Here is a 26,400-nt window from a genome sequence, read left to right on the forward strand (position 1 = left end):
TTTTTTGTGGAGAGACTGAATCCCTTTTGCTTTTTTTAACAAAATGTTTTCTATTCTAGAGGTTTGGTATGATGTGAGCCTCCCATTTTTCTGTTGTACCAAAGATTATCCCCTCTGTTTCATGTGTATAATGTATGAGCCTCCTATGACTGTCATCAGATCAGATAATTCAAGATAATAAGACACCTTTAACAAGGTTCATTTAGTGCCTGCTTTCTTATTGTCTTTACATTTCACATGCATGTTCTGCTTGATTGTGTAGCTCCTGGTATGAGCTGTTGTACATATAATTTCATTACTTGCTTCATGTTATTGTGTTATTATAGTGGTTATTCAGGGTGTCGCTTGTTGAGGCCATATAATCAGATATACATACATACATACATATATATATATACATACATATACATACATACATATACATATACATACATATATATATATGTATATATATGTATATGTATAGATACATATATATACATACATATACATACATACATATACATACATATACATACATACATATACATACATACATATACATATATACATATATATATACATATATATACATACATTTATATATATGTATATATATATGTATGTATATATATGTGTGTGTGTGTGTGTGTGTGTCTATATATATGTATGTATGTATGTATGTATGTATGTATATAGATACATATACATACATACATATAGATACATATACATACATACATATAGATACATACACATACATACACATCCATATACATACATACATATACATACATACATATACATACATATACATACATACATATACATATATATACATATATATACATACATATACATATAGATACATGTATGTATATATATATGTATCTATATATATGTATCTATATGTATATGTATGTATATATATGTATATGTATGTATGTATATGTATGTATGTATATGTATGTGTATGTCTGTGTATGTATGTATATGTATGTATGTATGTATATGTATGTATATGTATGTATGTATATGTATGTATGTATGTATATGTATATATATGTATATATGTATGTATATGTATGTATATATATATCTATATATATGTATGTATATATGTGTGTGTGTGTGTGTGTGTGTGTGGGACCAGTGCTGCCATGAGACTCATGACAGCATAGATGTTGGTGAAAACACAGAATCATGTTCCTTTGATTTTTTTACATGGCTCAGAGTCTAGAGCATTTAACTCCCACAAGGGTCATACAACTCTTCTGCATATGTATAGATGAAGAATCTTTAGGGGAAAGAATTTGAGAATCCTGCTGACCAACAACAAGTCCTTTGTCTCCTATTATTCTGCCCACCTCTAACCTACTACTTAACTAAAGCATATATAGGCAACAGACAACACATTAAAAACAATGATGACACAGCCATGAGATAGTTCCCTTGAGCTAGGGTTTGTTTTTAGTTTTGATGGATCAATTATGGTCAGAACTCAGAAGTCATGAATTTGCCATTTTTTGGCATAATCAACTATGGATGCTTCATGGAATGATCTTGTGATTTATCAAAGCCAAGTGAGATAACCTTTGATTACATGCAAATATTACATATACATATATAAATGTATGCATCCATGTATATATGGATGCATATATATCCACATGCATGCTTCAAATTTTATTTATTTACTAGCTTAGAACCCCGTGCGATGCACGGCATGTAATTATTTTTTCTTGAAATAATAAAATAGATATAATAAAATAGATAAATAAAATTAAATATTATTTTTAAAAAATTGCAACTCAAAGCATATGCACTATCCACCGTGCATATGCTTTGGGATTTGCCCTGCTTCACTTGCACCTCGTGCATGCAATAATTTCTCCTGGATGCGTCTTGGGCCTTCATTGTTTCTATGAGAAACCGGATAGTCGGAACTTTCATGATAGGAAAATCCGCAACTGCTAAAACCCCTGTGTCCATCTCACGCACGACGAAAGCCTCGGCCGCACTACCACTACCACCTCCTCCCTCCTTGATCCCTCCTCTGCCTTCACCACCACCACCATCACGTCTCCTACCCCTCCCTCGCCGACGTCGCCCTCACCCTTGCTGGGAAAAAGAAATAAAGCAAGCTAGCTTGGTTTCCTAAAGAATTATAACATGAAGAAAAATGAGTTGATCAATAAATAAATAAAAATACTGTTTCTGAATTTTTCTTGATTTTTTTTGACGGGGCCAATCTGTTGGGCCTAATGCATCGACCAGATTGGGCAGTCTTCTTGGGCCTTCCTTTGGACATGTGGCCCGAGTCTATCCACCTATTGGTCACCAAGTGTGACCTTTATAACTTTCTCTTCCTCATTTGTAGATAAATCTTTATAGTCACTGTCAAGCTTTACCCTATTTTATAACTTTATACATGTCTGGTTCATGAGCTTATCTATATTTTATTATTATTTATATATGCTTGATTCCTTGAACAAATTTGACAATGAAATTCTTGGTAATACAATGTCTAATCCTTTTTTTTTTCAGAAGTAAGATACTTACTTTATTGTCTCATCATTTGCTCGATAACATAAATAAGTAGATTTGGAGATACAGAAATGGAAAGTCCTGTTCTTGAGCTCACGCTTGGTACTCAATAAAACTCATCTTTTCTTGGACTGTCAAAAATCAAATAGTTTTGAATTCATATACATATGTATAAAATACCTCATAAACTATCATGTCTCTTTCAAGTTATTCGTCAAAATCCCTAATTGTGATGTTGTAACAGTAGAAGCAAGAAAACCCAAGATGGAATTCCTAATTAGATTCGTGGATGGTGTTAAGCATGGGTCTCCACTGCCGATAGCCACCAATCCTTTGACCGAGAAATCTGATGAACTTTCCATCCAAAAACCCCTTCTTCTCTCCCTTCTTCTCCTCCTCCCTACCAGCTGCCTACGAGAACACCCGGTTCCCAGATCCATAGCCCTTCTTTCCCTTCCTCCTTTCACCTTTGATGGCCCCGACAATGACTGCCATCTGTCGATTGGAAAACCTGGACCCAATCTGTTCCACTGAAAGCAGCAAGTACAACTCTTCGGGCCGTAACTCCTCATCGGCCCGCAGTCACGCATCGCGTCCTCACCACCTCCTCAGCAAGCACCACAGGGTGACTTGGGGCCTCCAGCATCAGCTTCGCCACCCCGATTGGAATCTCGATGCTCCAGAGATTTCCCTTGGCGTCCACCAACTTGGCCGTGCACGGATTCTTTCCATCCGTCTCCGTGGCTCTCCATCATGCCGAAGCCAAAAAAAAAAAAAAACACGCTACCTTGGACACGTGGCGAATGGTAGCTTAAGAAAAAATATATACGTGGCGAATGGAGGCTTCTCTATTCAGAGGCCTCTGTTTTTATATATATATATTAGATTTTTTGAGCTTATTTTGTGATCAAAAGGAAAGGGCCCCCCAGGATTACAAAGCCCTGACACAAGAATAAGCATTGATGTTGGCAGGAGCTAAACACACGATCTCATGTGGATTAGAGGAAGTCCAGATCGTCATGCCCTAATAGTTCATTCTGAAGCTGGCAAACCGATCAGCAAAACTGTTTACCTCCCTGAAAGTGCTGGAGGCATGGTATTTATTATTCAAGTTATATAGAACTCTCGTCCTTCATTATGAGATTAGAAAGGCAAATTTTGGAGTCAAGAGTAAGTAGAAGAGGAAAAGTATCTTTTTGTTCACTTAGAATCGACCAGAATCTCAGTTGCTATAGGTACAAAATATTATGGAAATATAGTTTTTGTATATCTAGCATGCAAGCTGTAAAACTGACCAGAGTCGTAGTTGCAATAGGCACAAGGCTTTATGGAAATATGATGCATGTATATTTAGCATGCAAGCTATAAAATAAGATAAGTAACATCTGACGTGGTTTAAGAAGCACTGATAACCAACGACTGATACTTGGGTTATTTTCGAGGTACAAACATAATAATGGCAAAATGCAAAGGAAGCAAAGCCTATAAGGCAACTCGTTATACATGCAAGTGAAAAAAAAAAAAGGACTGTAGAACAGCACCTAGAAGAAGATGCTTACAATCAAAGTTTTAAAAACTAGGTTTTACTTTCTGTTTTGCCAGCCAAATTGACTTTTCTCTTCAACAGTTTTGGTTGGAGTTTCAAAGTCAAGAAAAAAATCTAGAATTTTATGCATTCTATTAACATAATTTTTAGTGGTTTTAACTCTCATACAATTGAAACTACACCTGCTATGCCATTGAGGTGATAGTATGTTATCACATCACAAATTCAACTCAAAAAGAAAATGGTAAGATAAAAATGAGCCATATATAAGTTGGTATCAGTCTAAACTGGTTATTTTCAGATAAACAACTGAAATTGTAATAAAAATGGTTAGTTTTGAGTTTTGACTATTGACAAACCATACTATAAGCAAGATTGAAGTATGAGCACGAAGATAATACATATTGATCATCAGTTCTGAAGTAGACTAGTTTAGCAAAAACTTGCTAAAAGTGATTAGTTTCTTACTTTCTTTCTTTTGGTTCATATTCTTATGTAGGTTATATTAGCTTTTGAGATATGGAGACATGGTCTATTATTTATTTCAATTTCTTCTAGTTTTTTTATTGCTCTTCAAATATGTTGTTGGTGTTTATGGTTACCTTGTTACAGGACCCCTGGATATTGCCAAAAGTGTGTGCAAATGGAAATATGGAACAAATTACTTGCAAATTTTTTCCAAGCTAGAAATCTTTATACATCAGCAAGATTTGTTTGGAAACCTTGTTCCTGGTTTTTGTCCATTCGATGCTCGGGTGGTTCAAAAGGCTACCAATTTGTCTATCCCAGTAGCAGATTTGTTCTTTCAAGAGGTGGCACAGGGAATTCAATTGCTTTCTTTCATTGTTTCAGAACCTGGGGAATTTGTGCTTACCATATTTGATGCCAAGCTAAATACAAGCATCTCTAATATGACATACGACTTTACTGTCTTCATAGGTATGGCTAGTATAAATTTTTGCAGAAGTCTTTGCTTATTTGACTTTCCATATTTTCTTCACTTTATGATCATTAGATATTTCTCAACAATAGAAAAGGAGGTTTATATGCTGAGTGAACCTATAAGCATGCCTAATTTTAGATGCATACCTTGCAATCTTCATTGGTTGAGTCTGACACTTGAAAGCAGCTTACATAAAACATAAAACCGATGTATTGCTTGATATCTTATTGCCGTTCTAATGAATAACCTATACTTACTGATAATATATTATTTCATATAGTTTTCACATTCTGTGAAGGTTAAAAGTATCAATTTTTTTCAGCCACTACCTCTTATTTCCTTTTATGCTGAGTACAGCATATTTTACTACAACATATCTCACTAAATTCTTTAGTAATAATAAGCTAGTCTACCACTACAAACTGTATTTCTTGCGAGAAATATGATATAAGCGTCTAACATGCTTGCTTAGTGCCGGTTATTTTTTCCTGAATTTTGTATTGAATGAAGTCTCCTTCTGATTGAGACCTCTAATAATAAGATAGTTATCCATTAAAGCAGTAGCATTGTCAATTAGCAACGGATCCTAAGCAATCTCAACTATAGCTCATCTTTTCTAAAGTATGTACTGAATGATGACTTGTTATCATATGCTTTTTGTGTTCTGTCTAGGGGCCTGCTCAGTACTGTTCGAAAGTTCTGTTGCAACGAAGTGAAATAAGCTATAGCATTTAAAAAGTGCTTGTACAGGTAGAAGTCAAAAAAATACTTTTATGAGAAGCTAGAAAAACTAACTTCCAGCTTCTTTTATAAAGATTGTTGTTTGTCTTTCAAATATGGTAAATTCATCTTTTACAATATGTGATCACCAAATGCTAAAAATACTAAAAGATAGTTTTTCTTAAGAACTTAATTGAATGTGATTTTGAGAATCATTTTTTAAAAAGCAGAAACAAAAAAATGCAAGAGAACGGTCTTATTTCTCCTCCTCCTCCTCCTCCTCCTCCTCCATGACCTCTGCTCTATACCGTTCGCCTGGTGAAAACATTATTTGCAAAAGCCACTATATACATTTTCTTAATAGATTGCGGAACTGTCATGTTTGATGTAGGATAGTTGCATAATGTTTGTTGTCTACTTCCATTTTTTGGTTGATTTAATTGATTATATTTCACCCTTTTGATTAGCTTAATTATCTTCTTTTATAGCATTTGAAAGAGGTATTCCAGCTTGAATTTTTGTATCTTCTATTCCTGCAACAGCTTTTCATCTTAATACTTAGAAGTTCTTTTTTTAAAATTTCTTTCTTTATTTGGGGGTCAGGTTATTGCCATGGATCACATGGTTTTGCTAATGGATCTGGTTTAGCTCGTTCTCGTGCTGGTATACTGGCAGATTTCACAGTTTATTTGGAGGATATATATCATAATCCATCTCCAATAGAGGCAGAAAAACTTCATGTACAAATTGTAAGTGAAAACGGAACTGTCAGTGTGCGCCCAGTTATATTCCCTCTGAGGAATATCAGCGGTAAGAATAATTAAGTAAAATATTCATTCACACTGTCCTTTTAAATTGGTATATACAATTGTTGACATACATTAATATACATATATAACAGAGCATGGCCCTGTTGTTGGACAAACTTTCTTTGCCAGTAGACCTTCAGGATCTCATCCTTCATTGCCAGCAAATGAGGATCGGACTGTAAGTGTTTCTTACTTCTGTAATTTAGTTAAAATGAATATGAATGATACTGAAATTTGATTGCCTTTTTGAGTTAGATTATTGGGAAACCAACAACTCAAGCTAGTGAGTTTAATGTTGCCTATACTCCCAAAGTTTCTGGAGACTACGAAATAAGGGTGTTCTGTGGAAACATCCCGTTGAACAATGGGCATCCTTATTTGATGAAGGTATCACCAGGTATTTTTAGTTAATTATCCATATTTTAGCTTCAATTCTGCTTGTTTGCTGCATAATGGTTGGGTATCTTACATGTATTTTGTTTCATGTAGTTATATTGCAGATTATTGTTATTTTTCAGCAGTTCCTAATCTGCTCAAATGCCTCTCTGATGAGTCTTCCATTCCAGCCCGTATTTCTGATTACTTTGCCACGAATTTGTAGTAAATCCAATCCTCTCTTGATCTTGACAATAGAATGCTTCAGCATTATGAATTAGCTCAAGTGCCATTTATTTAGCTACTAGTAACTACGAGGTCCGAGGTACTGTAATCAACACCCCTATTGGTAAGCCGGTGGTATGGTACGGTACCATGCCATGTTGTTCCGGTATGTACTAGCAAAGTGGAACTGACAAGGGACGGGGAGAGTTAGGAGAGAGAGGAAAAGAGAGGGAGAGGGAAAGAGAGGGAGGGAGAGCAGGAGCTAGGTGAGGGCAACAGAGAAAGAGAAAGGTGGAGGGAGGGGGAGAGAGAGAAGGAAAGAGAGGAAGAGAGAGAGGGACAGGGAACATGGGAGGAAGGGAGGGAGATAGAGGTAGAGGCGGTAGAGACTGAGAGAAGCGGAGGGAGGGGGTAAGTGGGGGCTTTCGATGCCCTCTCTCCTTTGTGGTCTTGGAACAAGGGGTAGAGCCCCTTTTCGAAAAGCAATAGGGGACTCGGCCCCTTTCTGATTTTTTTTTTTTTAAATGAAGTTGGTAGTCATTGTTGATATCTCCCTTCAAGTGTGCTGGGAATTGGTGTGTATCATGCCGTTTCGGGACAAAGAGATGGAGTGGGAGAGGGAGAAAAGGAGAGAGGGAAAGGGAGAGGAAGAGGGAGGGAGGAAGAGATGAAGGAAGGGGGAGGGCCGAGGGAAATCCTAATCCTAGTAGAGAGAGAGAGAGAGGGTGGAAGGGAGGAGGAGGGCTGAGGGAAGCCCTAACCCTAATCCTAGCAGAGCGAGAGAGGAAGAGGGAGAGGGAGAGGGAGAGGGGGAGGGACGAAGGGAGCAAAGGGGAGGACCGAGGGAAACCTTAAAGTTGATCCAAGTGAAACGAAAGAGAGAGAGGTGGGATGCTTATTAGTTTGGGGGAGCAAGCAGCGTTGGTTGAGTGGGGAGGAGTGGGGAAGCTTCTCTCAAATACCATCATGACCCCAGCTAGGATGGGAGGTTTCTATCTAATGATCACAAGCCAAGGGCTTATAATCGAGCCAGTGGGAACTGGGGGTTGGACTGGGGTGAGAGAGAGGTTTTTTACTGAACCAACTCGACCCAATGAACTATTTCGACTTGGCATTGATTCGATTCGGTATTGGCCGAACTGCCAGGTTCAGGTCAATTCTGCAATCACTGACCAGTATGGTATAAGGCTTGATATGACAGTGGACACATTGTACGCTGCTAGATAGCTGCTGTCTCACATCTTGTAGGGTACCATGTTGGAGTATGAGGGTGTACCATGCCAACGAATACCATACTAGCAAGCTACCAATAGGTACTGATACAACAAACCTTTTAAGGTGTATGTACACCTATATCACGCTAAATGTTTGAAGACATGTTTTGAGTAGAACTTTAGCATGATATAGGGAACTAGTGTGAACATGTGCTAGTATCTGTTGAAGGAATTATGACAATTGAATACTACAATTTTTTGATACTTCCTACCTTGTTCTCATCACCCTATAAATTATGTTTAGAGTGAGAAAGATGCCAGATTCTTTGCTAAATAATCTTTTAATTAATAAATCAATGACTTAACTAGATGATATAATTTCTAGGCTTTTTAGTATTGCTTTGCTGATTTCTCCTCTTCTCCAGTAAACTAATAGTTAGTAAAATATTAATTTCTCTTATGCTTACAACTTTATTTGGAGCATTCTTGCAATTTTTAGTTATTTCTTCAAGTTTAGCATTCTCGTGGTTTCCAATTATTATTTTAAATTTTTTTATAATTATTCACATGACTTTAATTAATTTAACTATCCTTTTAATACCAAGCCAAGAGGAGTGAGCAAACTGTATCCTTTTACAAATTAAAGATTCTACAAAGAATCAGAATTCAGAACTTTGGAATTCTAAAATGAAACTCCTCTACCACAAGATCCCCATCTCATTCCCAGTGCTTCATCTAGCAACGACCTCTCACTTTCCGGCTCGCATAGGCCCTTTGCCTCTACTGCATTACCTGACGAATCACTTTGCAAATTTTTCAGGTTTGGTTGATACATCATTATCAAGTGTCTCAAGATCTGCACCTACTGTAAAAAGACTTGTGAAAAATGAAGTCTTGGTGCAGCTTATGGATTCCTTTTCAAATCCTATTTTATCACAACAAACAAAATTGGCCTTTCAAATAGATTCTGTAAATAGTTCAAGCTTCATGAAATGGGCCTTCACAGACAATGAAGATGGATCATATATTGGTTACTACCTAGCAAGAGATCTTGGTGCTTATAACATATGTATCTCATTTGAAGATAAGAATTTGCCTCCTTGTCCTTTTGTGATCCACGTGCATGAAAGTAAGTCTCAAAAGCAATATTTATATTATATTATGTGTTATACAACTCCGTTTTTTTTTTTTTTTTTTGTGGGAGAGAAGTTATTATTCCATTTTTTATGAATACAAGAAGGCCATGATGACAACTATTACTTCTATCTTTTTTTTTTTTATAATTAGGAGATCTTCATATTTGAAAATGCATGATGCAACTTCTTAATATGTCCATACATTTTAATAGTTTTCACTTGCATACTATTTCAACTGTGAATTTTGAGCCCATGCTGTATGTAAATAATAGTGTAGAATTAGTTGTATGCAGATTCTATATGAAGCCTTAAAACTAATGGCAAATCTTGTATATTGTATGGATTTGCAACTTTCCTCTATGTATTTAATCAGTAAACTCCATTTTGGAAGCTGGAATTTTTGTTTATTATTATTATTTTTTAATTATGAATACCCTCATGGAGATTTTGTTTTCTCTTTGTAGTTTTCTGTACCCACGAGTTATATTTAAAAGAATTTTACTTTCTGTTATATTTAACTGACCTGCAGTTGGTAAGTTTTTCTTTCTTGATTGCTGACTGCAACAAAATTTCTTGTAGGAGAGTATTTTTCTGAGGTATGCAATGATAGCATTTCTGTTTGGGAGGACGAGTCGGCTGCTTTTGATGTCCTGTTGAATGATTATGTTGCTGGAGGAGTAGCTACTATTGTTGAATCATCAACAGTGAGACTTTAATCATTAACTTTTATTCAATGCTATCAGTTAAAGTAATGTTACTGCTAGTTTTCTTATGAGTATATTCTTGTACGCTTCATCCATCTACTTGCCATTGATATTTTGTGAGCTCCATGGCACAAACAACAGAATGGCTTTCGTGCATAGTACTATCTCATACTTGATATGTATTCCTCCACAGGTTATAATGCTTTGTCTAGCTCACCTAATAATTTGCATGATGTCTTTAAGGATGACACAAACTTTTTCTGATGTTCTTCTCTAATTTTGACCACAGCTTGAACTGGTAAACTAGGTCTAAGTTAAAGTCTGATCAGATGGTGCTTTTATTGTCAAACTTTATGGTATTGACACTGATTCACAACCCTTGAATCATACTTCATGACATGTGCTGTTCTCCAAAAATATTTGTTAGGATTTGACGCCTCGAGATTCAGCCCACATTGAGCCCACAGCGAGGTTCGCGGTGAAAAACGGAGTCCAACGAGACCAAGATCACCTGAAACGGAGCTCGGACGGAGGAGATACGAGCTTTTGAAGTTGGCACGAGAATCGAGGCGGCGGAGGACCGCCGGCGACCAGCTGCGGGCGGCAGCGGCGCGCGGGACGCGCGACCCAGGCCCGCGCGGCCCAGGCCAGCGGCCTGCTGGCCCCTTTGCCCCGGTCCACCGTGGATCGGGTGGTCCACAGCGGGGCCTGTGGACCGCGTGAGCGTTTCCCACGCGTTTCTCGCGGTCCACGGCACTATTCCGTGGACCGGAGCGCGATCGGACGGCCCAGAGAGATTCCGGTGACGATCCGACGGTTCAGGAGGCTGATTTGGCTTGTTTAGGACTCTTAAACCTAATCTAATTAGGTTTAAACTCTGTTTAACCCTTTAAAAGGGCCCTGTGACGAACAGAGGGGGTGTGGTTCGGGTTTCTCACCGTATGACGCCCGTACGAACCCGAGAAGAGAGAGAGAGAGGCGAGAGCGCTGTGAGAGAAGGAGCAGGAGGCTCTTGGACAGCGGTCGTCAGGCTCTTCAGGGGTTCAGGGGGGTCTCCAAGAGAGAGAGAGCTTTTGTGAGGGGAACTTCAGGTGAGAGAGAATTGGGTGTACAAGGGTTGAGGGTGAGGTCTCCTCTTGTAAAATTTTTTTTTCATAGTGAAATTTGCATGCCCCGTGGAGGGGAGCTCTTTTGTGGCTGATCCACGTATTTTGATTGTTTTTTTTTGTTTTGTTTCTTCTTTCTTCCTGCTGCATCGCGTGGTACTGAAAGGATCTTGGGAGGTGGTGTCCTGGCCAGACATCCACCCAACAAGTGGTATCAGAGCAAGGCGGTACAAGGATGCAGATTGCAGTGGTGGTGAGCAAGACTGAAGATGGAGAAGACAGGAACAATCAAGATAGAGATCAACAAGTTTGATGGTAAGAGTAATTTCTCCTTGTGGCAGGCAAGGGTGAAGGACGTGCTCATCCAACAGGAGTTGATCGATGCTCTCTTGTGCGATGAGAAGCCGACCACCATGGAGGTGCGGGATTGGAAACGGCTACAGATGCAGGTGGTGAGTATCATCCGCATGTACCTGGCGGATGATGTGGTGATCCATATGCTGAGCGAGACTTCCCCGACAGTGATGTGGTCGAAGCTCGAGGAGTTGTACATGACGAAGTCTCTCACCAACACTCTTTTCCTTTGGAGGCAGTTTTACCAACTGCGGATGACTGAGGGACAGCGTGCAGGAGCATCTGAGCCACTTCCAGAAGATCCTCACCGACCTTCTCAGCGTTGGCGAGAACGTTGAGGAGAAGACCAAGGCGCTGGTTTTGCTGGCGTCGCTTCCCTCTTCGTACGAGTCCTTGGTGATTGCTCTTCTAGTGGAGAAGAGCACTATCAAGATGGACGAGGTCACCGCGGCGATACTCCAGAACGAGGTTCTCAGGAGGGAGAACCCAGCTTCGAGCTCAGGTGGCGGTAGCTCAGCTTTGGTGGCTTCTGAAGGTGCAGGAGGCGGTAGACGGAGCGACAGGAGATCGCAACGAGGGCGATCCAAGTCCAGGAGGGACTTAAGCAAAATCAGGTGTTACCGGTGTGAAGAGTTGGGGCATCTAGCCAGAGATTGCCCTCAACTGAAAAATCGGACGGTGGCTGCTGTAGCGACGGCCGGCAGTGATTCAGATGGAGATGTCCTGGAGATATCTGACGAGGTATCTACTTCTTCCCAATAGTGGATATTAGATTCTGCATACCCCTATCATGTGTGTTGCAGAGAGGAGCAGTTTGACTCCCTGGAGAACAGTGAGGGCACTGTATATCTGCCGGATGGATCGAGCTATGCGATCAGAGGCATTGGGATGGTCAGCTGGAGGACACATGACGGTGCAGTGAGGAGATTGGGGGAGGTCCGATACATACCCGATTTCAGGCGGAATCTTATCTCACTTAGCAGATTGGATTCGAGAGGCTACAGGACGGTAGCTGGTGGAGGAATCCTGAGGGTGCTACGCGGCGATAGGATTGTGCTGGAGGGGAAGAAGGGGAGCAGAGGACATTATTACCTCGCAAGGAGCCCAGTGCGAGGTGGAGCTTCGGGAGCCAGGCGGAGCCCAGAGCGAGGTGGAGCTCTAGGAGGTGGATCGGGCACGAGACAGGAGACTCGGGAGGACGAGAGGCGACGTCGCAAGGTGAGATTCCTATTGCCGCAGGACGATGCCCCGAGCAGGTCTCAGGTCAGGAGGAGCGCAGCATACGACGGAGATGGGATCAAGCAGCCTGGCTCGACTCCCATGTTTGCCCATCTATGATCAGCAAGCAATTGCCTCAGGGCATGGGGGCGAGGAGATCTAGAAGCTCTCAGAGTTTGGAGGAGGCCGAATATCGAGTCGAGGTGGAGATTGTTAGGATTTGACGCCTCGAGATTCAGCCCATATTGAGCCCACAGCGAGGTTCGCGGCGAAAAACGGAGTCCAACGAGATCAAGATCACCTGAAACGGAGCTCGGACGGAGGAGATACAAGCTTTTGAAGTCGGCACGAAAATCGAGGCGGCGGAGGACCGCCGGCGACCGGCGGCGGGCGGCAGCGGCGCGGCCGCAGGCGGCGGCGCGCGGGACGCGCGACCCAGGCCCGCGCGGGACGTGCGACCCAGGCCCGCGCGGGACGTGCGACCCAAGCGCGCGCGGGCCGGCCCAGGCCAGCGGCCTGCTGGCCCCTTTGCCCCGGTCCACCGTGGACCGGGTGGTCCACAGCGGGGCTTGTGGACCTCGTGGGCGTTTCCCACACGTTTCTCGCGGTCCACGGCACTATTCCGTGGATCGGAGCGCGATCGGACGGCCCAGGGAGATTCCGGTGACGATCCGACGGTTCAGGAGGCTGATTTGGCTTGTTTAGGACTCTTAAACCTAATCTAATTAGGTTTAAACTCTGTTTAACCCTTTAAAAGGGCCCTGTGACGAATAGAGGGGGTGTGGTTCGGGTTTCTCACCGTACGAAGCCCGTACGAACCCGAGAAGAGAGAGAGAGGCGAGAGTGCTGTGAGAGAAGGAGCAGGAGGCTCCTGGACAGCGGTCGCCAGGCTCTTCAGGGGTTCAGGGGGGTCTCCAAGAGAGAGAGCTTTTGTGAGGGAAACTTCAGGTGAGAGAGAATTGGGTGTACAAGGGTTGAGGGTGAGGTCTCCTCTTGTAAAATTTCTTTTTCATAGTGAAGTTTGCATGCCCCGTGGAGGCGAGCCCTTTTGTGGCTGATCCACGTATTTTGATTGTTTTTTTTTTGTTTTGTTTCTTCTTTCTTCCTGCTGCATCGCGTGGTACTGAAAGGATCTTGGGAGGTGGTGTCCTGGCCAGACATCCACCCAACAATATTTAACTCGAGAAACATGTATTGACTATTGGGATTATGTGGTGTTTGCACCCATGAATCCAGCCTGGATAGCAACACATACCGACCATTACATGCGTAATGCATGTGTACTGTAATAACAGAAATTCAAGTGTCAGTGGGACTACATAAAGAAAAATACTAATCATAAATTTGATAAAGAATCAGGGCATTTACCAACAAAACAAAATCTTTGTCAACTCACTGTGTTTATCATTACCATTGTGCTAGACTATAGTTGATTACTTGATCGTAAGTTCCTAAATCGTAACCATCCGCATATCTGCAATATGTAAGAAATTATCTCATTCTACCATTTCTTGCTATCTGGAGTCTTCTTGAAAGCTTTGGAAGGTTGAAAGGAGTATCGCTGTGGCCCTGCTTTGAACTTTTGTAACGGTAAAAGAATCTCCAGCTCTGAAAGTGTTCATTGTTTAGCATAGTAAGACACTAATTATATCTTTTCTGGACATATTTCCCATCATTCTAGTGTGGATTTGTTTTTAACATTCATAAATGATAGTTCCGGATTATATGCTTTTTGTAGTTTGATCAAATTAAATGGGAGTCTAGATCATGCAGTTTGGGAGCTTCTCTCTGATATCTCATCCCATGTTGACTTGCTGTGGGACCACTGCCCCTCTGCTAGCTGTAGTCTAGTTAAATCTCTATATATTTATAAAATGAATAGCAATTTACATATAGGAAATGTTTGAATTTCTGATTATTGTTTTCCTTTAGCCATCCAACCTTGTTTGTTTCCATTGAAATAAACAGCTATTTCTCGGTTCAAGACCATTTTGCTCATAGCTTCTGGATAATGGGTTTTGGCCTTTCTAAAAGTTGGTATTTTTCACCTATGTCATTTTCGTGGAGTTTCTACCACAAAATGTGCAAATCTGGTTGGAGGTAGTAGAAGTGATAAATTGGCTAAGAAAGAAAGGTGAACTTAACTGATTCTTTTTACAAGACCAAGGCCAGAATGAACCACCTGTTCATTTCATGCCTTATCTTAGAATATTATAGAGAAAACCTAGCAGTTATTTCAGTTGATGATAACTAAGATGGTATGGGCTAATCCAATATAGATCTAAGAGGTAAATAAGTGGTTTGGTTGAAATTTTTTTGGTAAGTGCCAATACAGAGAGAATGAGACTACATAGATGGAAGCTGTGAACCATAGAGTTTTGTATTATGGTGGACATCAGTTTCAAGTTAAATGAGTGGAGAAGAATTGCTGATTTGAACCTAAATAACTTGGACGAAGATGGCTGGTGTTATAGACATAATCTAAGTTGGAAATTTGAAGACTGAAGATACCATTATAGCGTAAGACGGGCTTAGCATATGTGAGAATGTTAATGTGGATGTAAGAAGTATAAAGGATAGATTTAGCAAGGATTACAGCAAAGGACGGTCTGGGGTGGTATAAAAGTGGATATCATTTAAGTTGGTTTGGTCATGTATAGTGTATGCTAGAGGTGATCCAGAGGAAAGAGGTAATAGATGGATGTTAAATAGGTAAGAAAGTTGATGTGTAGAAGGGATTAAATGCTTATTTTGGGAGCATGACCTTAGATGGAAAAGTTGATATTGTAGGATCTGTAATGCTCCGCCAGAAATTAGATGGGATAATGCTTTTGTTCATGATTATGAGAGTTTTGTTAAGTTGGGATAATGATTTTTTTTTTCTTCCTTCAGCACTTTCATATTCCTTTGCCTCATTTTTTGTTCAATTCGTAAATTGGATATAAGGCTTCAAGCTTGTCTTGTAGAAATGAATATGATGCCTTCAGAATACTCTGTTGATTTGGTTCTACCTTCAGTATGTGGATATTTGCGACAGCCTGTAAGAGGTAATGTTTAGGTTTTAGTCATATGGCTAATTTATATCATTTGTGTAACATAACAAGTTTACAACTCCATGTGCAGATTCTAATTCTGGAATTTGTTTGTGCCAATTTGTTGAGATGTTAATTATGGAATTTGTTTGTGCCAGTATGCTTTATTTTTTTGCTCAAGTACATGGCAGGCAAGCATGGTATTTTTTTTTTTTTGCCAATGGTTCCAGTGTTGCATTCTGGGATTTTATCAGATAGAAGGTGCTTATCTTCATGTTATATGCCTTCCTTTTACTCAAAACTTCCAAATTACATCGCGTCTTTTGATTACATTAAGGTATATGTGTCATGTTTCTGCTATAGCATAGTTAATTATTAAGATTGGTGCATTGATTTGGAATTGCTGACCATGCCAGCATTTTGATTTGTGGAAAACTTACCATCTTCTTATCTTGGAAGCCATTTCATGGCTCACTCCTGCAGTATGGACAACAATTTCGATACACTCCTTACAGAGGCTTTTATGGGAATGATTCATTTTCTTATACAATATCTGATATAAATAATAATGTGGCTACTGGGACCGCTTTCATTTCTGTCCTTTGCAAACCACCTCAATTTGTTTCTGTACCCGTTCGTTTGCATGTAACTGAAGATGTCATAAGCCCTAAATTCGGGTGAGTCTCCTTATAAAAAGTTCAGTTCTCTATGGGATTATTATTATGTACACTTGTCTCAAGCGCTTTTTTGCTTTCTAACATTCACTCTATATCCTTTTCCACTAAGTGGCTGTTTGTTTGCCTGCATTTGGGCCTCGGGCACTGCAACACGGTTATTGGCATGCATATCAGGTTGGCTGCAACAGGACTAGATATAGGCAAGTAAGTTGCACCCTAAGGTCCTTTTGCTGCATCTAGAGATGCAGCCAAAAATGGCTGCAAACCAAGATGCAGGCTCTAGTTCCAGCCTTGAAGGCCACCACCATCTCCCTCTCCATCCAATAAACATATAATAATGTTACTATATTATATAATTTTAATATATTATAATTATATAATTATCATATGAAGATATAGAAATATAATCACTATTGTTACACTAATATGATAATAATTATTATAATTTAGTTACTATCAATGTGAATTATTAAAAAGTAATATTATAATTATATGATTTAATATTTTATTTACTATGAGTTTTATTATATTATATTGTTTGTATCATATTTTATTATATTATGTTGAATTATATATTACAATGTTACATTATATTATATTATGTGATAATATTTTACCATATTATACTATACTGTGCCAGATTATATGATATCTTATACTATACTATTATATTATATAAATATAATACTATATTTTATTATAGTGATATTATGTTATTTGTTTTTATATAATATATTATATTTTTTTAATCAAATATAATATATAATAATATTATAATATTTATAATGGAATATTTTAGTAATCAGTGGAGGTAATCTTACCATGTCGGTTGCAGGATGATCACACCCGCTCTACATTAAACAATCAAATATAGGAACTTCGGTTGCAGTTTTCAGGTGCAGGCAAGCCAAATAAACACTTGCATTACCAATGCAGATTTTTAGTTGCAGCAACAACTAGAAACGCAGGCAAGCAAACAGCCCCTAAATGGGTTTTGTACACCTGTTTTTGGTAATCATAAACTCTGTTATATGGCAGTGGCTTTCCTGGGTTTGAAATTGTGTACTCAGACATGAAGGAAAATATCTCTGTTACAATAAGAGCACAGTTTGGAAGAGTCTTTCTTGCTCCAATGCCGATGCAACTTCACCAGTCATTGGAAAATATATTTTCAGTGAATAGGGGTGGTAGAGCTGGGAAGGATTTAATATTAGCAGGCCATGTTGAAATACTCAACTATGCTCTACAACTGATCCAGTATCTTGGGTATTGTGCACAGAATTTTATTTTGTTTGAACATACCTACTTAGACACATGGGTTATAGATGATCAGTGCAGATATCTTTAGCAATAGAAAGATGTTTAGATTTTTGGTTTAAATCCTAATTTCGACAATTGACTATTGCAATCCCCAATTATAGAATTCATATCCCTGTTTATGAGTTTTTTTTCCTGCCAGATGCATGATACTGACCTATTTTATGAGGTACCAATGATTTTATGTGTCCAGAGAATTATTTCATACTTTAGATGGATTAATTTTCTTTGACTAAGGTAAAGGATCTTCACTGCTGCTGTTAAAGTTAAGAGTTTATAGTTCTTTCAAAAATTTCAAAAGCTCAAATATATGTTAATCTTACTAGAAACATCGAGAAATATTTGTTAGTGTGATATATTTACATCTTCTATGCTTTGGAATTTGCCATACTCGAGCTGTGAAGAAAAAACTTTTTTATGTTCAATCAAATGATTTTCCTTTAATATTGAAGCTTTGTGGGGTTTAGACAATGACAGCACAATATGCTTTTTTAAGCTTGTTTAATTTTCAGTTGCATGATCCAGAATGAAGAGGGATGGGAGTAGTCATGGATTTTCACTGAGACAGGTTAATCAGTCCTTTTTCCACTCCATTCAACAGTGCCAAACACATGATGTTTGTGAACGTTGGTTGAACATGCTTCTCAGTTTTTAGTATTACATGAAACATTATCTTAAGGCTCAGGTTGTTTTCATATCCATGCTCCAATTTGAGGGAATGGTAAGGTTCATGTGTTTGGACTAAGATTCTGCAAATTCAATCATCAGGAACTGTATTTGGCTTTGGCTTTCTTATATTTTTATAGAATTGGGCATTGTTTTAGACTTGCTTACGAGATGTATGACTGTTAAATTTATTTAGTTTTAAACAACAACTAGTAGATGGCATTTTTGTCTTTTTATAATGCACTATTTTTCTTGCCAGATTGAATTTTACATGGATCATGTTCCCTTACATTCCTATTTTCTATTCTTCTTTTCTCTTCCAGTCTGCTTTTCATCTCCCTCCTCTTTTTTTGGCTTTTACCATTTTTGTGTGACCAAGTGGAGCAATTTTGATTATAAGTGATGTCATAGGGGTCCAATCATGTTTTGTATAAGGATTTTGATTGCTGCTTAGAAACAAAAGGGTAGTTGTATAGAGTAAAATCAATATCTAGTTATGATTGGCAATGGGCCTTCTCTCTCTATTTGCGATGGGACACCCCTTTCACCATTACTCCCGATTAATTTTTAGGTAGGAGCTCCCTTTGTATTAGCTGCATAATAGTTGGTCTCCTTCTGCATGATGTAGCCATTGGTTAAACTTAGTGCATTTACAACATGGATGATTTCTTCTGGCTTTGTTGCTTTCCTTCTGATGATTTGTTGAAAAGTTTTTATTTCATTTTGTGCAGAAATGATAATTTCTATGGACAAGATATTATCAATTTGTATGCTATGAACAAAAATGGAATACAAGATGCTCATGTGCCAGTTTTTGTTGAGCCTATCAATGACCCCCCAATTATAAATGCTCCAAAGTTCATATTTTTGGGGAAGAAAGAAGCAACCGATGGGTTACAGATTTTTGACAAGCAAAGAGATGTGTTTGAATTCTTAATTTCAGACTTGGATATTTTCAATTTCTCTGGTGCGTTTCTGAATCTAAATGATTAAAAGGCTGTTATGTTTCAACAGGAAATCCAAATAATATTTAAATTAAAAAAATCTTTTTGGCAAATTTTAGTTAATTTCTTGATGAATAAGTAAATTTAGTAAAAGCATTCCTCAAAATGGTACTCACTAACTCCTAGATATGCATGTCCTGGCTGAGTTTCCTGTCAAATCCTACAGGATAACTACAGCATGGTCAATTTATTATCATGTGCTGTTCCTTGCATTCATTCATTAATGTTCTTGCAGCTTGATTTGTGGTAATAGTTGGTTGTTAATTAATGATTATCATGTGACCGTATTTCATGCAAGCAAATTGAGGGTAAATGAACCAACAGTTCGAGTATTAGTTAACCATCATATAATCTTGCTACGAGAACATCATCTTAAGTTCCAGACCGAGGATCAATTGCATTTATGCTTATGCATGAAGATCTAGTCTATCTCTATAGCTCACCTAGCTATTGTTCCAACTACATTCTAATTAGCACTGTAGGTTCCCATGGCCCCACTTCTACTTTCTGTCTTCTGTGCGGCTTTTTTCATTCAGTCCATCAGTTTAACTTCCAAGATCTTGTTATTCATATCCTAGAGAGCTTTAGATATTTGGGAGTAGGGACAACAGTTCAGAATGTAACTGTTGTCCAGCTTGTAAAATAATGTTTTATTGACAAGATGGTAGAGCACTTACATGCTTGGCTTGTTTGTAGCATCCAGAGTATGAGAGCACATAACTTCATGTTGATCTGGTATTTCAGGTAACAAGTCCCACTTTGTGTTCACATTCTCCTTGGAAGTAAATGATGGAATTTTGTCAACAAGTCTTCCAGTTAATCTGATTGATACTGCTGAACTGAAGACTACTAGCAGCAACCAGTGGGAGCCCCTTGAGACATTCGTGACTATTTCTAACCATTTTGTTCTTAAGGGAAAAGGAGTTAGATTTCGTGGTACTTTGGGCGATTGCAATAATGCAATGCAGCATCTGTTTTATGAAGTAAGTTTACTGTCACTTTGTTGTCAGATTCTCATTTTCAGTTGCATATGATAGCCCCTTTTAGTTATTTCTGAACAATAGTTATATAGGTCAGATATTTCTTGTAGTATTTCAACTTCAAACCATGATGTTGTGTTAAACAAAGAACTTTACATGTATGCAAAAAAGCCGACTTCAGTAGTACCAGAGCTAAGCTGTGTCTTCCAAAATTGAACTTATTGTCAGGTGTGCCTTGCTTCTTTTATCAATTATATAACTTTGTAGGGCCCTCCTTCAACCTATGCACTATTGGTGGGAGTTCTGCAATCGCATAGCATTAGTTGTCACGTGAGCGACACTAATTTGGTCATGATCATCTTCAAAGGTCTCTCTTCTAATTGTAGCCATTGGGTAGATAAAAAGGAATAGACTCAAAAAATGCAAAATCAACGGTCATGGAACACTACATACTCAAATAGCTTAGTTGGAAGTGGGAGATAGAGAAAATTTTGGAAACTTGATCTTGTATGGTAATGATCCAATGAAGATGCTAGATAGCATAAGATGCAAGAGAAAACTAGTCATAAGGATAGCTTGACACAAGATCATTCCTAATCACATGTCTATGTGGCATAGTCCTAGATTTCTAGCAATATTAATTAAATGAGCACGGACTCCTTTGTCATTGAATCTATAGGCAAGATGTTTGACTAGCAACCTCAAATATTTAGGACATGTTTGGTTGGAGGGAGTTAGACTCTAGAATGGGAATGAATGACTCCCATTCCACCTGTTTGATTCGGGGGTCCCATTCCCTTTCAGATTTTGGGGAGAATGGGAATGCCCCAATCACCCAAAACCCAATCCTTACTCTCCCTTAGGATTTAGATTCCATTCTAATTTTGATTCCAATCACAAATCGGGGGATATGGCCATTCCGATTCCTATTCCAATCCATTGTGATTTTGATTCCAATTCCGATTGCGGACCAAACATGCCCTTAGAGTAACCTTTCAAAGCAGAGGTAGTAGTGCTGTAAATCCTGAAGATCTTTTTATTTGCACCAACTATAGTTTTAACATCAATAGAATGCTTCTCAAGTAATATCTTAAAAGTAATTCTGCTTCATCCAAGCATATAATGCTTAGTAGTCAAGGTCTCTGACCTTGGGTATCATACTTGCCCTAGCATTTTTTGTTTCAGCTATTGCTTCTGTGTTTTTGACTTTTCTCACCCTCTCATCCATCTGTGCTTATTTTTGTATAGTTTGTTAAAGTCAACCTTGAGTCAGGTATATTGTTTTACTTTTTTCAATTTTTGAATCCTTATACCATCAAATTTTTAATTTAAAGTGGCTAGATATTTTTATTATTGTATTATGATATCTTATACATTATACTGACACTTCGAAGGCATTCCATGTCCTTTTTTTTTGGGGGGGGGGCTTCACTTGTTTCCGGATTTCAATATGCTTCCACAATGACTCCCGATTCAATCAAGAGGGATGCTAGGAAGCCATGCTTAGGCTCCCCATGGCCCTCTACCATGCCCGGGAAAGAACCTGACAAAATAACTAAACAAAGTTGGCAATCCTTGAAAAATCACATTTAGCACAAATCTTCAATCTTCTCCTCCTCTCAACTAGTTCTTTTTTTTTTTGGTCAAGTTACTAAAAAAATTATTGTGAAGAAACTCCAAACAATGAGACTGGCAAAATATCCTTTGGTTGCACTCACACCCCACACATGGGAACACATTGGAGTGACAGTGCCTTCTTGTGCCTTAGGTTTTTTTCGCTGAGTATGGCGACTGGATTAAAAGGGACATACAACTAAGGTGAGTCCAAGGTTGAAGAGTTTTGTGGAGGCATATTAGATTACTTTGCATCTTTTTTTCCCTTTCTATTGTTGTTAAGGGGATCACCACTATTGTTTGGAATACCTTAGACCTCTTTTTTATGGTTTATGTTGGTTCATTGGATGGCGAATGTTGCAGGTCTGGTAGAAAGAGAGAAGAATGTGGAAGGAGATTAAGGGAAGGGAGGATAAGGAATGTGAGCATATGAATTGGGACAAGTAGAATGGAGCAAGGGTAGAAGGATTAAAGTGGGGAAAAAGACAGGAATAGATTCCAACAAGAGGGTTAGATTAGAGGGTATATTGGGCCTATTTAATTGATTAATCAGAAAAGGACCTCTCTCTCTCTCTCATTCCTGATTTTCTAGGTCATGGCAATCAATTTTATGGATTTGGTTGTGAGAAGGCTAGGTGTGGCAGCCTTGTGAGGGACCATGCAGTTATGTGTTTGGTCCCACATAGGTTGTGCATTGGGGAGATCTTTGATACTTTAAATGGGATCATTGATTCCAAATTATAATTTTTGACTAGTCTTTTCGGGTGAAGTATTAGAGTGGGCTTGATTCATGGATTTGTGACTATGGGATATTGTAGCATAGGCTTTTTTAGGGCTGACCATGAGTCAGTCACATGGTGTTTGTGATTGGACCCTTCTTCTAACAAAGATGCCAAGGCTTAAACAACGAGAATATATGAGGACCCACACGAGCATGTATTTAGATCCACACTGGTGCATTGGGACTGGGGAGGTCTTAGGTATTTAAGTAGAGGGCTAATGACCCCAAGTTGTAACTTCTTGGCTAGCTTTTTTTGGTGAAGTCTTAGGTGATTACAAATGGTTAATGCCTACGGCTCATTTGTAATTAAGGGATAACATAGCTCGGGCCTTTTTGGAATTAATCAGGAGGTTGTGGTGTTTGTTATTAGATTTGTGATTAGACTCTTTCTATGAGGATGCTAGGACTTGAGGAGATTGTGTGTGGACCACTATAAGCTTGTGTTTAGTTCCAGATTAGTTGTGCACTAGGGTGACCTTGGGTACTTAAATAGGGCCAAGGACAGCAAGTTATAACTTTTTGCTAGCCTTTGTGGGTGAGGTTCTAGGTTGTTACAAGCCTATCTTTCCTCTTCAATCAAATAAGAGTAAGTATGGTTCTTTCATGCTAAACCTTCTGCAAGGTTCCTATAAGGACACGGCCTTCTTATGTATATAGGTACATAATTCTGAGGTTTTAAATGCCATGTGCTAGTGCCGTCCATGCTTGGCACTGACATCATACATGTTGCACCATGCTAGGGCTTGGCATGCACTAGTAGACATAGGCACAGAGCATTGCTTGAGTATGGTGCATGCCAAGTGGCATGGATCAAGACGGTTGTCACTTTATTCTTTGTATTTTCTTGTGAACATGCTTCAGTGAAAGATAGGCATCTACTATATCTTTTTTTTATTCCAATTATCGAGGAAAGGCTTTTCATTATCAGTTATTTTATCTCGATTTATAGGTTGGAATTTAACTCATGAACATGTAGAATATCTTCTTTTTTCAATTCCACATGTTAATGTCATGCTTAACTTTTCTTATGAAACAAAGAGATTATGGGGGACCCATCTTTTTTTCTAAAAGGGAGAAACATTGGAATCATCACGTGAGTAATGTAATGGCAATCTCTTATTGTGACAACCTTAAATTTCATGGTTTTATTTTATGATCACATTCAGGCTTCAGTATCATAACTGAAAGCAATTGCGGCTCTATTGTAATGGTAACTAAAGCCTTAGTTGGAGCACCAGGTTAGGAATGGCAAGAGGTAAGCTACCTGTAAAATTGTCCTATCAGTATCTGAACCCATTTAAAATTCTACGACTCGAACCTATTCCAAACCCAATTAAAAATTTATCCAAAAATCCCAAACTCATCCCATCAAAAAATAATAAATCTCTTAGATGCTTGAACCAGCTTGATTAACCCCTATTCAGATTGGGTTATTCAAGTTGGGTTGGGTATTCGACCCAAAATTACATAAGGGGGGGGGGGATAATATCAACTAAAAATGAGTATAAGTAATTGGGTTAACAGTCTAAATACAAATAAGTTTTTTAGCTTAGTGGTAAAGGAAGAGGTTAGATGTGCTTGAGATTTAGGGTTCAAGTCCCCTTACAATATATATGTTTTTATAATATTTTATAAATATATATTATATGTAATTGGGTTCGGATAGTAGGTACCTAGGGCACAAATCCCAAATTCGTCCCAAACTCTAACCCGTTCCAAACCCTATAGGATTTTGTGAGATGATTCCTATTAGGTTCAAGATGTGTCGAATATCCAAAAAATCTGCCCAACTGCCATCCCTACGCCAAGTTGTATTCGAAATGCCAAGACCTGTTTTTGCTCACTATTTTGCTCCTTAGTTTTTCTATGTATATGGAGGTGAAGCATATTATGTTTAACTCATTAAATCGACAAAAATTAAGAAGACTATTCTTCTATGCAGGGTGGGAAACATGATGACATATTGACTGTGACTGCAAATGATATGGGGAATTATGGATGTTATCCAGACTGTACAGAGATGATGTCGTCGCCACTTTCCACCGAGGTTACAGTAAATCTTATTAAAAGAAGGCCAGTTAATTCAATGACACTTCTATGTAAGTCTTATTAATATTTGTGCTTCCTGGTTATTTAATTTTCATATAATCTTGCTGCCAAAACCTAGTTACCATGATGACTACAACTCTGAAATCCACCAACCATCTCCTCCCTCACCCTCCTCTCCTCCCTTCCTCCCTCCACATCCTTTTTTATTGCTTTTTCTATTGATGTGTTATAGTGAACGACCCTAGGTGCAACAAAGGATCCCGTCGTTTGCATGGTGTTAATAATGGAAACAAATTAATCTATGGATTGTTTTTATTATCATCCAGAGTTCTTTAACAGTTGTGAAAAGAATATTATGCTGATGCTCTTAAAGCAAGGGTACCAGATGTTATCCTCCCCCTTCATTTGCAACTTTTCTCTTACTAGCCTTTCTCACCTTATGTCCTGCTTTTGTTAATCTTATTATTTCCATCAAAAAGCCTCAAATCTATTAGGAAACCTTCACTTAGCATGATTGGAGAACTATGGAGAAGGAAATGGTTGCCATGGAGAAAAGTAACACCAAAAGAAAATCCAATTGAGTGCAACTGGATGTTTTCCAATTTAAACATGATGAGACCATTGATGGACTCAAGGTGAGGCTTGTAGCAAAAAGTTGCACCTTAGTGTTGAATTTATTGTTGGTACCTTTCTTTGTTAGTCACCGACATGAACAAAGAGCTCCATTAGTTAAAGAATACATTTCTTCATGGGCTTCTCAAAAAAGTGGTCAATATTGAGCTCCAATCTTAAATTCAAATTTCAAGGGAAATATTTTTTTCTGCAACTTGAAAAGGCTATTCATCATATTCAATGGTCACCTTGGTTATCAATTTTATGGGTTTAGGTCTACCCCTTTTTTTTTTTTTGTATTTCCCATACCAATTCAAAGTTTTATATTCTTGCTGTTCGTACGAATGATAACAGGGGATTGTGGAGAAGAAATCCTATACTTTCACTCTATGGTTTATAATATTTTGGGAAACTTGAAAATTTGAAATGCTTCTTAAATAGAAATGGCTATGCCATTTAAACATATAAATGTCTCCTGTTTTTTTCTTTTTTTGGATCTTCATTAAGGTACTAGAAAATTGGGGCGCTGCATTTGAGTCTCCAAGTGATTCCAAACACCATATTGGAACAGATGATTTGCAAGTTATCAGAAGACCATTAACAATATCAATGCCTAGTAGGCGAGCCATTTAATCGATCATTAGTGGACTTTAGTTGCCAACCAGTTTAATTGATTATTAATAGACTTGAGTTGCTGTACATGGGTTAAAAAGTTAATTTATGCACTTTGAATATAAAACACTTGTGGAAGTTGATGAGAGAATACTTTATTTCAGGTCATCTTTAGATAAT

At 38.5% G+C, this 26,400-nt stretch overlaps 1 protein-coding gene across 9 annotated transcripts in view; it reads left to right on the top strand.

Moving 5' to 3' along the window:
* Positions 1–26,400, top strand: part of LOC105050934 (protein GAMETE EXPRESSED 2) — a 33,984-nt gene that overhangs the window by 5,216 nt on the left and 2,368 nt on the right. For 7 of the 9 annotated variants that reach the window (XR_012143367.1, XR_012143368.1, XM_019852165.3 and 4 more), the window contains 11 exons: positions 4,685–5,011; positions 6,339–6,545; positions 6,637–6,722; positions 6,800–6,941; positions 9,179–9,487; positions 10,074–10,198; positions 16,368–16,585; positions 17,624–17,851; positions 19,300–19,535; positions 20,317–20,555; positions 24,890–25,046. Coding sequence is in view for 7 of the 9 variants with exons in the window: in XM_019852165.3 (XP_019707724.1) it covers positions 4,685–5,011; positions 6,339–6,545; positions 6,637–6,722; positions 6,800–6,941; positions 9,179–9,487; positions 10,074–10,198; positions 16,368–16,585; positions 17,624–17,851; positions 19,300–19,535; positions 20,317–20,555; positions 24,890–25,046 (2,274 nt within the window). In the remaining 2 variants the exon portion in view is untranslated. The remainder of the gene's footprint in view (positions 1–4,684; positions 5,012–6,338; positions 6,546–6,636; positions 6,723–6,799; positions 6,942–9,178; positions 9,488–10,073; positions 10,199–16,367; positions 16,586–17,623; positions 17,852–19,299; positions 19,536–20,316; positions 20,556–24,889; positions 25,047–26,400) is intronic. The other 2 variants (XM_073261884.1, XM_073261885.1) reach the window with 2 other exon arrangements.

Source organism: Elaeis guineensis, chromosome 8, assembly GCF_000442705.2.
Source record: "Elaeis guineensis isolate ETL-2024a chromosome 8, EG11, whole genome shotgun sequence".
NCBI lineage: Eukaryota > Viridiplantae > Streptophyta > Magnoliopsida > Arecales > Arecaceae > Elaeis > Elaeis guineensis.